At 37.5% G+C, this 15800-nt stretch overlaps 1 protein-coding gene across 3 annotated transcripts in view; it reads left to right on the top strand.

The window, feature by feature from the left end:
- IPO8 (importin 8) overlaps positions 1-15800 on the top strand; it is a 190420-nt gene that overhangs the window by 25481 nt on the left and 149139 nt on the right. For all 3 annotated transcript variants that reach the window (XM_036759719.1, XM_036759720.1, XM_036759721.1), the window contains exon 2: positions 12471-12552. In XM_036759719.1, the coding sequence (XP_036615614.1) occupies positions 12471-12552 (82 nt within the window). The remainder of the gene's footprint in view (positions 1-12470; positions 12553-15800) is intronic.

Genomic DNA, 15800 nt, shown 5'->3' with positions numbered 1-15800 from the left:
TCTGTTCAGGGTCAAAGGGTGTCACAACATGTGACTTACCCACGTGACCTAAAAGCGTCACAAACATGTGACTTAAACCCACGTGACCTAGGCTTTCTCTTGAGGCAAGTAGGTCATCAAAGACTCCTGATTTAATCAAAGAAACAAAGGCAAGACTCTTCAAGGGCACTTGATTAAATAAGTGCTAAAATGGATAACAGTAAAAGAAAGTCCCACCTTAATTATTGATATATATAACTGCCATTGACAGCCATAACAGCTCTCTCGGCATTTCCTGTGACATAAGTTCCTTTTCCTCTCAGTAAGCTCTTCCCACCACATGTGACTTAGGCTTTCTGTGACATAGGCAGGTCACATGGCCTATTAATGGGTGGGAAAGATCTTCAAATCTAAATTGCTATTACATTATTCTATTTTTCTTTGTATTTTTAAAACCAAATCCCAGATGGTGTTAATGACTGCTGCTTTATAGTTTGAGATTTAGAAGTGCTATTCACCTATCATCCCTATCTTGTTTCTCTTGACATTCTAGTTCTTTTTTTTTCCCAAATGAATTTTGTTATTATTTTATCAAGTTCTTTCATAATTTGATTGATATAGTGTTCTAATTATAAGTTAACTTTGGTGGTATTGTCATTTTTATCATATTGGCATGGCTAAACCATAAGCACTTTAAATTGTTCCTATTTAAATTGTTCTCTATGTCTTTAAGGAGCATTTTGTACATATATCATATATCTATATCTATCTATCTATATCCTTAATATAGATTGATTTCCTAGATGCTTAGTGCATTTTATAGTTATTTGTATTGAGACATATTACAAGTAATTTTTTAGGGTTTATTTTGTAGCCTTCAACTTTGATTATCTCGTTGTCTCATTTGATATCTTTGCTTACTCTCTAGGATTGTCAATCATAGAGTAAATAGGGATAGTTTTATTGTCTCTTATGCCTTTAATTTCGTTCTCTAATTGCTATTGCTAGCATTGTGCAGCTCCCATGCTTATTGGGAGTTTTAGTTCTATTATGTTGTGTCTAGTCCTGTTGTAAAGATACTAGAATCCATATATATGTAGTATCCCTGTATTTATACATCCTTGCTTTTGGATTTAGATAGATTCTTTTTGTGAGTTTTTAGCATAAATGAATGTCCTGATGGATTCATCACAACTTTTTATCAAACTTTTATAGTTAATACCCACTGTACAAATTATTCTCAATAATTGAGATGGAAGAACTCAAAAAGGATTTTGAAAATTGAGTAAGAGAAGTAGAGGAAAAATTGGGAAGAGAAATGAAAGTAATGAAAGAAAATTGTGAAAAACGAATCAACAGCTTGCTAAAGGAGAGCCCCAAAATACTGAAGAAAATAATACCTTAAAAAATAAAGTAACCCAAATGGCAAAAGTGGTCCAAAAAGCCAATGAGGAGAAGAATGCCTTAAAAAGCAGAATTGGCCAAATGGAAAAGGAGGTCCAAAAGCTCACTGAAGAAAATAATTCCTTAAAAATTAGAATGGAGCAAATGGAAGCTAACGACTCAATGAGAAATCAAGAAATTGTAAGACAATACCAAAAGAATGAAAAAATAGAAGACAATGTGAGGTAGCTCATTGCAAAAACAACTGACCTGGAAAATAGGTCCAGGATAGATAATTAAAAAAATTATTGGACAACTTGAAAGCCATGATCAAAAAAAAAAAAGAGTCTAAACATCATCTTTCAAGAAATTATCAAGAAAAACTGCCCTGATATTCTAGAACCAAAGGGTAAAATAGAAATTGAAAGAATCCACTGATCACCTCCTGAAAGAGATCCCAAAAGGAAGACTCCTTGGATTATTATAGTCAAATTCAAGAGGAATTTCATGGAGAAAGTATTGCAGGCAGCCAGAAAGAAACAATTTAAGTATGGTAGAGCCACAGTCAAGACAACACAAGATTTAGCAGCTTCCACGTTAAGGGATTTGAGGGCTTGGAATATGATTTTCTGGAGGTCAAAGGATTAAAACCAAGAACCACCCAGCAGAAAAATCCTTCAGGGAAAAAATGGATATTCAGTGAAATACAGGCCTTTCAAGCATTCTTGATGAAAAGACTAGAGCTGAATAGAAAATTTGACTTTCAAATACAAGATTCAAGAGAAGCATAAAAAGGTAAACAGTCATAAGGGACTTATTAAAGTTGAACTGTTTACATTCCTACATGGAAAGATGATATTTGTAACTATAGTTGGAGAGACTACACATACACATATGTATATATACATATATATGTATATGTGTGTGTGTGTATATATATATATACACACACACATATACAGAGGGCTCAGGGTGAGCTAAATATAAAGGGATAATATCTAAAAAATAAAAATAAGGAGAGAGGAATATACTGGGAGAAGGAGAAAGGGAGAGGTAGAATAGGGTAAATAAAAGAGGCAAAAATTGCTTTTACAGTGGAGAGGAAGAGGGGGGAGATAAGAGGAAATGAGTGAACTTTACTCTTATTGGATTTGGCTGAAGGAGAGAATAACACACATTCAGTTGGGTATGGAAATCTATCTTACCTTACAGGAAAGTAGGGGGGAAGGGGATAAGAGAGGAGGGGGATGACAGAAGGGAGGGCAGAATAAATGGGGTTAGGATGGAGGGAATTGTAGTTAGTCCTTCACAACATGACTATTATGGAAGTGTTTTGCATGACTACATATGTATAACCTATAGCAAATTGCTTGCACTTGCTTGCAATGAGGGTGGGTGAGGAGGGAGGAGTGGAACTCAAAGTTTTAAAAATGAATGTTAAAAATTGTTTTTACATGCAACTGGGACATAAGATGTACAGGCAATGGGGTATAGAAATCTATCTTGCCTCATAGGAAGATAGCAAGGAAGGGGATAAGAGAACTGTGGGGTGGGGGTTGATAGAAGGGAGGGCAGATTGGGGAAAGGGGTAATCAGAATGCATACCATCTTGGGATGGGGGGAGGGGAGAAATGAGGAGAAAATTTGGAACTCAGAATCTTTTGGAAGAAAATGTTGAAAACTAAAAATAAATTAATTATTTAAAAGATTAGAAATTTAAAAAATTGAGAAAGAAAGCAGCCTTCCAGAATCCTTTTATGAGACAAATAAAATCCTAAGTCTTAAACTAGGGATAAAACATAGGAGGAAAACTAGAGACCAATTTAATTAACTAAATTAATAAAATTTATTCAAGAAATAGGTAGTTCAACATTGTCTCCTGTGTTCTAAACTTCATTAGAATCTCATTGTCCTGTAACATTACATAACCCCGGAAATTAACACCTCCTCTTGGAGTGAAAGATGGGCCATGGAGGCTTCCTCCCAGATCCTTCATTTAAAGAGATCACCTGGACTTCTGGATCACATGAGCAAGAAGTGGGCTAGTATAAAGTTAATGGGGAATAAGATCTTCCCTGCCCATCAGTAGGCCTCATGTGGAGCCCATTAAGGGAAGCTTGCTTGTCAGAAGGCTTACACAGCTTTTGCTAATTTCAGTCTTAGCACCTCTGGGCATCTAGCTAGACTATACTTGTCCCTGGTCAGATTGGTAGGCTGCCGGTTTGTTTGCCTGTGTTTACCCTGGCTTTGCTGGCAGCACTATTACCTATTTCTTGTGGGCTTTTGGCTGCCTTTTTGTGTATCTGAAGTAGAATAAGTCACTTGTGTAGTTTCTCATTGGATTTTTTGATCTTCTTTAAGTTTGGTACCACTTTCAGGTTTTTGATGGTGCATGCAGAAGCTGGGTAGTCTGTCTCAATTTAGGCAGGTAAATGTAACACATGTTACTGATCTATAAAGAATAGCATGAATGATTTAGAGAAATATGAGAAGGGGCATATGAAGTGATACAGAATAAACAAAACAGTTAAAAGAACAGTATACAATGACTAAAGTAAAGTCATCATGCAGTAGCACAAAACTATTCAAAAACAGTGGTGTTAGTACTATAGTTGGTTGGTTGTTGTCCTTTGTTCTTGAGGAGGACCAAAATGATATCACTATTCTAGTCAAGTTTCAGTATGTCTGTCTGTGGTTGATCAGACCAGCATGAGCTCAGAATGCTCTACCACAGGTCAGGCACAAATAGTCCATGAGGACATTTGGGGTGGATATTCTAAAATTTGTGCATCCTGCTTTTCCTTTGAGCTGTTTCATTTCTGCTTTGCTCATAGAGCAGAGCACCTTCTCTGATGTGGGAGCACTATGCTGAGCGGTCCTGTGTGAGTGTCTCCCATGTCACACAATCAATTCCAAAGTTCTTGAGAGAGACTTTGAGAGCATTCTTGTACCACTTCTTCTGACCACCACGTGAACACTAGCCGTGTGTGAGTTCTTGATAAAATAGTCTTTTTGGCAAGCATATGTTTTGCATTTGAACAATGTGGCCAGCCCGTATGAGTTGTGCTCTCTGAAGCAGAGTCTGAATGCTTGGCAATTTAGTTCGAGTAAGGACTTTATCCTGCCAGGTGATCTTCAGAATCTTCCTAAGACAATTCAAATGGAAGTGATTCAGTTTCCTGGCATTGTACTGGTAGATTGTCTAGGTTTCACAGGCATACAACAATGAGGTCAGCACAATGGCTCTGTAAACCTTCCATTTGGTAATCAGTCTAATACTTCTTCTCTTCCATACTTTCCTTTGGAGCCTCCCAAACACTGAGCTAGCTATGGCAGTGTGTGAGCCAACCTCATTATCAATGTGTACATCTCTGGAAAGTACACTACCAAGGTAAGTGAACTTATCCACAGCATTCAAAACTTCTCTATTTGCTATCTAAATGCCATCATGAAATTGATGTACAATGCTGATGAACTTCTCTGGGCAACCAAATTTTGACATAATTTTCCATAAGCCCTCACGACTAACAGTATCAAAGGCCTTGGTCTTTGTTCTATACAGACCTCTGTTCTGTTCTTGGCATTTTTCCTGGAGTAGTTGGGTAGCAAGCACCATATCAACTGTTCCTTGGCCCTTTCTGAAGCTACAATGGCTCTCAGGTAGATGACCATCTTCCAGGTGAAGAATCAGCCTATTAAGGAGGACTCTGGCAAGAATCTTGCCAGCAGTGACTAAGAGAGCGAACCCCCCATGATTGTCACAGGACAATCAATTTCTTTACCTTTATAGAAATGGACAATGGAGGCATCCTTGAACTCCTAGGGGATAACCTTCTCTTGCCATACAACCTGTAAAATTTCAGTGAGCTTTTGTATGAGCGATGAACACCCTACCTTGTAAATCTTAGCTGGAGTAGAATCAGCACCAGTTACTTTGCCACAGGAAAGGAGCCTAGTGGCATTCAAAACCTCTTTTTCAGTTGGAGCTTTAGCTAGGGAGAGATTGACTTCAACCTGAGGTAAATGGTCAGTGTCCTCAGCATTGATTGATGATGGTCTGTTGAGAACACTATGGAAGTGTTCAGCCCATCTCTCTTAGGGGTCATGTCCTTATCACTAATTAATGTGGCTCCATCAGCACTGAGTAGTTGAGATGTACTATAGGTCTTTGGCCCATAAATAGCCTTCTGGACACCATAAAAGCACTTTGGATTATTACTATCAGCATAAAATTGAATTTCATCTGCCTTCTTACTGAGCCAAGAATCCTGCTTCTCTCTAAGCTTTGCTTGTAATTGACTTTCAATGAAATTAGATGCTGCTTTCTTAGAGATAGATGAACTATCTTGTGGGTAAACCCTTGTTTTTCATCTAGCAGCTTCTGAATTTCCCCCATCATTTTCATCAAACCAGTCTTGGTGTTTGTGAGTGTTCTGACCCAGATGAACAAATGCAGTGCTATATACCAAATCTCTGAAAGCTGCCCACTCCTTTTCTGCTCCACTGTTGCCAACTGTGTGTTGGCTCAACTTTTCCTCTAAGTTAGCAACAAACTCTTCCACTCAGAGAAGAGCTTTAATTTGTTGACATTAATTCTTCTGGTAGTCATTTTGTCTTGGGGGCACTGCTTTTGTTGAATGCGAATATTTAGCTTGGAAAGGATAAGTCTATTATCAGTCCAGCACTCTGCACCACACATTGCCTTTGTTACTCTCACATCCTGTTTGTCTCTTCTCCTTACAATCACATAGTCTATTAAATACCATTGTTTGCTGTGAGGATGCATCCATGAATTTTATTGCATTTAGGTAAACAGAAGACAGTGTTGGTGATAAGAAGGTCATGAGATACACAAGTTTTCAATAGTAAGTGACCATTGCTGTTGCTGTTTCCAACTCCATTCCTCCCTAGGACTCCCTGCCAAGTCTGGTAGTCTGAGACTACTCTAGCATTAAAGTCACCCAGAATTATAAGCTTGTTTTCTTTTGGCACATTGATCATAAAGGTCTCTAAGTCTTCATAAAATTTTTCTTTGATCTCATCAGGGTTTGTTATGGTGGGAGCAAAGGCATTGATGAAGGTGGTGTGACATTTTCCTGCAAGTGGCAGTCTCATTGTCATGAGCCTGTCATTCATTCCTTTTGGCAGGCATACAAGCTTGTTGACTAGATTAGTTTTGATTGCAAAACCTATGCCAGCTTCACTGCACTCCCCTTTACTGTGGCCTCTCCAAAAAAATGTGTATCCAGCTCCAACTTCAATAAGCTGGCCTTCATTTGCCAGCCTTGTTTCACACAGGGCTGCTATTTGGATGCAATACCTACTGAGTTCTTTTGCAACAAGAGCTGTTTGTCTTTCAGGTTTACAGGAATTTGTATTGTCTATAATTGTGTGCGTGTTCCATGTGCCAATGGTGAGTGTAATCATCTTTGCAGACATTTTTGTACATTTTTTTTGTGTTTGGACTGCAGAGTGGGATTCCCTGCCTGCCACAGTAATCAGGCCAGGTTGGGTAAGCAGACAATTTTTAGGGCATCTTTTCTAGACCTTTCGTCACACCAGGAGGTGAGCAGTGTGATCCTTAAAAGGCTGCTCAGATACCCAGGGGGCTGCCGAATCCCACTGCCGTTTCCAGTGAGAAATGACCCTATTGCCTGGGCTACCTGTATGCAGGATTGTGACTGCAGCTCCCAGTGTATCTGGACCTGCTGCTTCATCACTTGCCTGTTGCCATAGGACTTTGAGATAGATATAATGGTAAAATAGTATAAGTGATGTTTTGATTCATGCGTAAATCGGATTTAAGTGAGGCAGAGTTGTAGGAAGTTATTGGCCTCACTTTCAACTTCAGAGTCATCACAGTCCAGTGGAAGGACAGAATCAAGATGACTGGTGATGGCTTAAGATGCAATGGATGACCTTGGCATCTTCGATATCTAACCAAGCTCTAAGTGCTCCACTGCCTTCTTGGCCATTGGAACAAATTGTTTTCATCTGCCCATTCCACCAGGGGAAGTCTTCACATGCTTGGGGTAGATACCCCCCTAACTTGCCAATGGGTTTGACACCCCTTGGTTACCCTCAACATGTTTTAGCCATCTGCTGAAACAGTTTACCAGGGTGTGGCCACAGTGCATGCTACAGCTTCTTGGAGCTACAGGTGAGGGTTGAGTGAAACGGGTGAACACCAGAGGTGGATAGCAGCCCTGAAAAGGGCTCAGCAGCCATCACACCTGAGGTACCAGTCCTCCCTGAATATACCCTACACCCTGTTATGACACCGTAATGTTGGAATTCAAGGACGTATGTCCTTTTCTTTGAGAAATGGATATTTTAACTTTATTCCCCCTGAGAAAGTGCTTTGTAAAGGAGCTTAGTTATCTGTTGGGAAGTATCTTGAGTCAAAACAAAATGTGTCAATACATTTAAACAAACAACAAAAACTTACGTTCTTGTTAAGGCTTTTCATATTCTTTCTATTTGTATTTCTCTGGCTATTTTGACAAATTTTTGAAAATTTTCTTTTCTCAAATATAATATTCAGTTTCTTTTGTTTTCTCTATTTTGGTCATTTTCTTATTTCAGTCAGTTGGTAAACATTTTAAGTGCCTTCTGTGTGCCAGACCCTGTGTTAAACATTGGGGATACAAAGAAAGGCATAAACCACTTCCTGATATCAGGGAGCTCACAGGCAGCTAAGTTGGCACAGTGGATAGAGTGCTGAGCCTGGAGTCCAGAATACTTGAGTTCAAATTCACCCTCAGACACTGCCTCAGTTTCCTCTACTGTAAAATGGGGATAATAGTACCTACCTCACAAGGTTGTTGTAATGATCCAGTGAGATTTTTATTTATAAGGAGCTTAGCATGGGGCTGGCACATAGTAGGCAGTATAAAAATGCTAGCTAATATTATTAGCTAGTGGAGGAGGCAACATACAAATAACTATATACAAATAAACTTCATATAGGATAAATTGGAAATATTCAACAGAGGGAAGACACTAGAATGAAAGACAATTGGAAAACGCTTCCTGTAAAAGGTGGACTGGAAGGTAACCAGAGGTGAGGAGGGAGAGATTTTCAGACATGAGAAACAGTCACTGAAAATGCCTAGAATTGGGAGATAGAATGTCTTGTTTGAGGAACAGCAAGGAGGTGAGTTTCACTGGATTACAGAATAAGTAGGAGAATGTGAGTACTAATAAGATTGGAAAGGTGAAGGAGGGTGGGAGTGGTGTTCAGGTTATGAAGGGTTTTCAACACCAGCAGATTTTATCCTTGATCCTGGAAGGTGATAGAGAGCCGGTGGAGTTTACTGCGTAGGAGGAATGGCATGGGCAAACCTGTGCTTTGGGAACATCCTTTTGACAATTGAGTCAGAGGATGGACTCAGAGAAGAGAGACTTTTGGCAGGGATACCAAGCAGCAGTCTACTGCATTTGGCCGGGTGTTAGATGATGAGTGCCTTCACCAGGGTGCTGGCAGTGTCAGAGTAGAGAACTGGGGGGTGTTGGGGAGGTGTTACAAAGGTAAAGTTGATAGGCCTTGGCCATAAATTAGATGTTGATGGGTGAAAGAGATTGAAGATATCTTATTTATTCACTACCTCTTTTCCAATTTTGAGATCATTGAGACTAGGACTTCTTAAACTTTTTCCACTCTCAATCTCTTTTGTGCTTCTTAAACTGTGGGTCGTGACCTGACCATAGTTTAAGAAGTGCACATTAGATCAACCTTTACTTTTTGTTTTAAGGAAACTGAGGTCCAGAGAGGTTGAGTAAATTGTACAAGGTCACATGGAAAGTTAATTTGCAGAGCTAAAACTAAAACCCATGTCTCATGACTCCCAAGCCAGTGACTTTTCTATGCTACCTTAGCTTGTGTTGAGAGTAATTAATATTTTTATGTACTAGGCTGTACCTAAGCATTTAAATTTACCTGTTAATGATGTTGCATTTAGAGTTGGGACCCTCCTCATGTTTTTCTTGAAGATAACCTTTAGTGAGTACATAAATCATAAAGATTCTATTGAGACATATGCCCTGCAGATTGCCAAAAAAGACAGAAAAATGGCAACAGTTGATGTTGGGGGGATTATGAGAAGATAGCACACTGATATATTGTTGATGGAGTTGTGAAATGGTATAACCATTTTGGAAAGTAATTTGGAATTATGCAAATAAAATCACTAAAATACTCATACCCTTGGAACCAGACTGGGCTATTGATGAGAAAAAAGTCCTCATATACTCCAAAATGTTTATAGCAGCACTTTTTGTAATAGCTAAGAATTGGAAACAATGTAGATGCCTGTTGGTTGGGGGATGGCTAAACCAATTGTGGCATCTGAATGTTATGGATACTTCTGTGCTATTAGAAATGATGTGTATGATGGATACAGAGAAGCATGGGAAGATCTATGTGTACTGATGCAAAATGAAGTAAGCCTAGCGAAGAAAGCAATATGCACAGTAACTACAACAGTTTAAATGGAAAGAACAGTGATACACCAAAAAAAATCAAAAGTAAATCTAACAAAATCAAAGATCAAATGGGACTTAAATGAAGAGATATGAAAAGACATCCTCAACTCCCCCTATGTGTAGGTGGGAGGCCTATGGGTATTACACATCGTACATTTTCAGACTTTCTTAGTGTGTCACTCAGTTGTGCTGACATTTTTTTCCCTCTCTCTCTCAAAAAAAAAAAACAACTATTTGTCATTTGGGATGGCTATTATGGAGGAAAAAAGGAGGCATACATGGGATATTTTGGTGATGTAAGTAACAGAAAATATCAATGAAAAATTGTTTAAAAAAGATTTTATTGAGGTGAAGGCAGGCACTTGGGATATGTATCTGCTGTTTTCCTATAGAATCACATATTTTGAGCTGGAAAGACCTTTAGAAGGCATCTCGTTCAGTTCCTTCATTTCACATATGGGGAAGCTGAAGCTGAGGGAGGTGAAGTGATTTGTCCAAGGTGGTAAATACAGCTGGTGGCACAAGGGATGGAACACAAGGTCTGAAGTTAGGAAGATCTGAGTTCAGACTTGGCTTCAGATACTTATATCCTGTGTGACCTTGGGCAAGTCACTTAGTCCGTTTGTCTGTAAAATGGTGGTAATAATAGCAACTACCTCCCATGGTTGTGAGGATCAGATGACATAAGAATTATAAAGTGTTTAGCACAGTATCTGGCACATTGTAGGTGCTATACAAATGTTAGCTACTGCTGTTGTTAATCTTAAAGCGCAATATAAATTGGAGTCTTTCTTATAATACTGCTGACCTCAGAATGTTATTGTGAGCAGAGCCCTTTGTAAGAATCTTAAAATGCTACAGAAATGTAAGTTGTTATTATTTTAATTATTGCTGTGTATAGTTGGTTAATTTCACATAGGTTTAGTTATCTCCATGTTGTAACCCTAAAATTCTAATCCAACATGCAACAAAAAGGACACTCAAGCATTTTCAGTTTATTAGGAATTGTGGGGTTCCCTAGTCAGTTGGGTCCAAGATCTTCCTCACGATCTGCTACCCCTTTCCTTTGGTGCTACCTACTTTTATGCACATGGGAGAGCACTAAAAATAGAATGAGACAATTCAGTTTCATGTTTGGTTAACACTAGAAACAGAAAACTTCATGAGTGGTTGAGGCTTGTGTTCCTCAATCCTAACCACTTTGTAAGCAGGCTTTTGAGTCGTTAACTACAGATTTTTGCTGGTAAAGGCATTCCACCTGCCACCTTAGTGGAGGTTTTAATAGGAAATCAAATATCCAGTGTTTTGGTTAGTGGTGTCATAAGAAATAAGGAATTGGTGGGTGAAAGGAAAGGTCACAATGGAACAGTCACAGTGAATCATAGTGATGAGGGGCGTTGATGGTGCAATCAGCAAATTTAAGGGTTAAATGTAATGTGTTTTTCTATAACAGACAGTCATATGATTTTATCCTATAATCTACAATGATATCAACAATACATAAGAGGTTATTTGGTCCTAACATATATAACTATCTTAACAGCATTCACATAAATAACTAACTTATACTTGATCCTATTCTGCCTAATTTGCTAATACAGTTATTGATACCCATCAAATCACAATAAACTGAGTAAATGCTGATTGATTTGCGTAGGGGGTATCAAAATTAATGTCACAGCATAGACCTTTCTGTTTTGTTTTTGTAAAAGTGCCTACCTTTCATAATTTTTGGCTTTTTTTTTTATAGTGCCTTATTTGAGAGTTCTTGAGACTCAGTCCCTGAGTTCCTTTAAGTATATGTGGTACAGTGTCAAACAGTGTCAAAATAGGATTGTCCCAGTATCATTGACAGCAAGAATGGATCACTGTTAGCTTTCATTTTGTACATCTTTGTTGTCTCCATGCCTTCTGGGCACTAAATGTTCTTGGGATAATGTGTTTTTGCAGAATCTGAGCTAAACACTTTATGTAATCATTTTCTTAACTGTTGACTCTTATGTTGGCTTTCGAAGTTGATCTGTCATTTTCTATAATGTTTTTGCAAACGAGTTTTTTACTCTAAACTGTTGTTTAGAGTGGCTGCCACCAGTTCTTTTCCTAGCAAGGAGATAAAAGAATTTGTTGGCTAGGGCAATTTTTAGGCTCTTTCAGTTTTTCATTGTGGTGAATATTTACATTTGTTAAACTCTAGCTAATAGAGTTCTCACAGTGGTCTGCTTATGTTTCTCATGAGCAGTCCAAGGCAAGTGCTTTGAGTGCCTAATGAAACCGGTTTCTTTATTTGTCTCTCTACAGAGAACCTGAGCCACCTTTCCATTTACTCACTTCTTTATGTCTTTTGATTTCACTTAGGGGACCAGTATTGCATATGGTTCAATTTTATCGGCTATTGTGTATCAACTTTTTGAGTATTGTACAGTGATCACAAGAGTTAAGCATGTTGCTATGTGATGATCTTAAAACTGTGATTCATAATGCCCTCTGCCCACATGTTAAAATTGTCTTTTATACTCTTTTTAATTATATTAGAAAAGTAATAATCAGAAAACATGGTAATAATTGTTAGCCATTTAATTGTATTGTTTAATGTTCTTAATGTGATCTTTCTTTTGTAATTTCAGTCCTACAAGATTATCAATTTTGCTCCCAGTCTACTTCAGATTATAGTCTCAGACCAAGTTGAATTCCCAGTACGTCAAGCAGGTGAGTTTTATATTCTTTTTTTTTCTGTTTACAAATCATTAAAGTGCCTTTATACAGGTGAAAATGAGCTAAAAATGGCATTTTAACTTCTTAGTTTCTATTTTTTTCTAGGAAAATAAGAAGCAACTCTGAAATAGTCCTGTTAGCTTAACAGCTCACTTTTCTTTTCAGTGGAACATATGGAAAGGTACCAGACAATACTCAAAATTTGGGGCAGGAACATGTTGTTGTTAGTGTCAGAATCATGTCACTAATGATTACATCTCCCCCTAACAATCCTGTTTCCCCTTTTGAATTTTCTGTGGCTCTATATCTCTGCCACTCTCTTCTCTAGCTGTCCCGTTTTATAATCCTTTCCAGTCACATTCTCTACGTGGCAAATTAAATTGAATGCATGGAATAGAATGAGGTGATTTTATACATGTATATAAGTTATCCTATATATATTTATATATGTGTGCAATAATTCCACATTACATGTATGTGTGTGCATACACATATACTTTGGCTTTGCAATATGAAATTGGTTAAAGTCTTGTCCTTAAATATAAAATCTTTAATATGTAACAAATGTGAGTCATAAGTGGGTGATCAAAGAGCTGGAACCTAATGCTTTTCTGGTTATATGAGACTTGCCTCTAAGATTGCTGAGTCCTTATAAGTGATAACGAAATGCAATTTAGTGCCTGTGAGAGCATGTGATTCATTTCCATAGAACTCAAAAGCCAAGAATGGAGCTATAGAAACCGCTGATAACATGATAGAGTAGTTTATTCCAAGTTGGCTTTTGAAAAAGATACATAATGTTCAGTTTTAGCATTGTGCAAATAAATAGGGTTCTCAAAATCCTTATTTATTTTAAATTTTAAAGCTTTAATAAAATTAAGTTGTAGGGATGACAAATAGCAATTTTACTTTTTTTACTTGCAGTTCATTTTTTACTAGCTATAAGATGCCATCTTTGTAGTTATTTTTTTTCTAGCTTGATTACAACTTTCTTACCAGAATGAGGTTTTTTACCTTTGTCACAGGATCTGAAATAAGTTTAATTCTGATTTATGTAGTGCTTGAATGTTTAAAAAAGCATTTTCGTCACAATTGTGAGGTAGCAGATTGAGGCCCAGAGAAATTAATTGACATATATAGGGTAATGGACCTAGTAGCTTTTGGAGGGGTAACTCATACTTGGATCTTAAGACTCTGAGCCCAGTGTTCTTTCCACTATGTCCTGTATCTCTGTAATTCTTGTAAACTTTTATGTTTGCTTTTAATTACAACATGTAGATAAGTTGTAAATATGATGGCAACAAAGTTATAAAAACTGCACAAAAGTACATTTGTATACCTGGGTAAACACATTATTTGTACTTTTAGCATAGTATATGGCAAGAGTGGGGAATTTGTCACCTCGAGGCCACATGTGGCTTTCTAGGTCCTTGGGTACAGCCTTTTGACTGAGTTCAAGTTTTACAGAACAATGGGTGGCACTTGAAGACCTAGAGGGCCACATGTGGCCTTGAGGTCGTAGGTTCTCCACCCCTGCTATCTGGTATTTCGAAAAGGATAGCTTGAAAATTATGGGGAATCATTTGTATGAAGCAATGCTGTGAAAATACTAAGCAGAAATGCATATTGTTCAGTTGTGTCTAACTCTGTGACCCAAGTAAAATTGTCCATGGGGTTTTCTTGGCAAAGATACTGAATTGGTTTGCCATTTCCTTTTTCGGTGGATTAAGGCAAACAGAAGTTAAGTGACTTGCCCAGGGTCATACAGCTAATCTGAGCCCAGATTTAAACTCATGTCTTCCTGAATCAAGGCCCAGTGCTTACCCTCTGAGTCACATGGCTGCCTCCAAGGCAAACTGAGATTAAGTGACTTACCTAGGGTCATATATCTAGTAGGTGAGGTCCAATTTGAATTCAGGTCTTCCTGATTCCAGGCCTAGTGCTCTGTCTACTGAACCATCTAGTTTTCTTGCTCTTCGGTAGGCATATTCTGCAAAATATATCATGCTTAAGTTTTCACCTACTGAATAACTAACCAACAAATTACTGTTGTTCTCATCCATTTCTCTCCTATTATTCACTCGGTGAATACAATTTTAATATTGGATTAAATTAAATTAAAATGATCTAATTTTAATATTAGAAAGGTTTGTAGGTCTTATAAATAACACTAATTATAGTCTTGTCATACATTTTTTGACCCAAGTAGAGGTGAACTTTTTAGGATTGTCTACCCCTCAGCTTCTTGTAGTATGGACGACCAGGATTTGACTATTTCTATTAATATGAAGAGAATAGGATGACAGAATGAAATAGATAAATGGTTTTGGAATCTCATTTGAGTCACTTTACCGTTTACTGTTTACAGTTTGCTGTTCTTACCATCATACCAAGGGAAGCTTTTGTGAGAATATGTATAAGATTGAGGTTGGATGGATTAGGTGAAAAGACACTTGTATGTAGAAGTATACTTTCTGTTACAGTAGTTTTAAATGAAAAAGAGTAATTTGTATTTTCAATCATAGGTTCTGTTAACTTGGGACCAGAGTTGGGGGTTTAATATCTTCCTTTTCTCTGCCTTCCTTTTGCTTATTTGCCTGCCTTTTAATACTTCTAGCAGAAGTTTACAGCAGAGATGTTAAACTCATGACTATAAGCAATCTGCAGAACTCCAAAGTACAGCCCATCAAAACCAGATTGAAATGTATTTGGGAAATGTTTAACAAAATAGATAAAAATACAATAAAACCTACTTAATTTTTATTTTTGGCTTTCTAAGTCAGCATGCTGCCAGCTGGGATTTGTTTCTATTTGAGTTTAACATGATCGGTTTGCAGTAACAATTTATTTATCTACCTATTTTCCTTCTTAAGAATACAAATGAAAACTGAAAGTAAGAATAATAGGACCCTTAGCAATCAAAATTGATGGCACAAATTTCATGATATTTATTTCTAGAACAACCTTTTAGATCCTTGTGAGTTTATGTTTGTTTAAATTACAATTATAACCAGGTTAGTTAAGTTACTTCTGAAAACTCTGGAGAAATAGAATAAAGAAGAGAAAGAAGGAGAAAAATGAGAAGTAGTAATCAAGTTGCTAGCGTGCTTACTAATGACGGCAAAGGATGTCGTTAAAGTGACAGCAACAGTAAAGCACAAAACACCTGAACACATAGAAATAAGGTATTACTGAGCATCAGGGACAATCCTATATACCTAAGCAATCCACTAAATTAGGGT

The sequence above is a fragment of the Trichosurus vulpecula genome, chromosome 5 (genome assembly GCF_011100635.1).
Source record: "Trichosurus vulpecula isolate mTriVul1 chromosome 5, mTriVul1.pri, whole genome shotgun sequence".
In the NCBI taxonomy this organism is placed as follows: Eukaryota; Metazoa; Chordata; class Mammalia; order Diprotodontia; family Phalangeridae; genus Trichosurus; species Trichosurus vulpecula.
The sequence above is the reverse complement of the archived record's forward strand: the minus strand, read 5'-3'. Positions and strand labels throughout refer to the sequence as shown.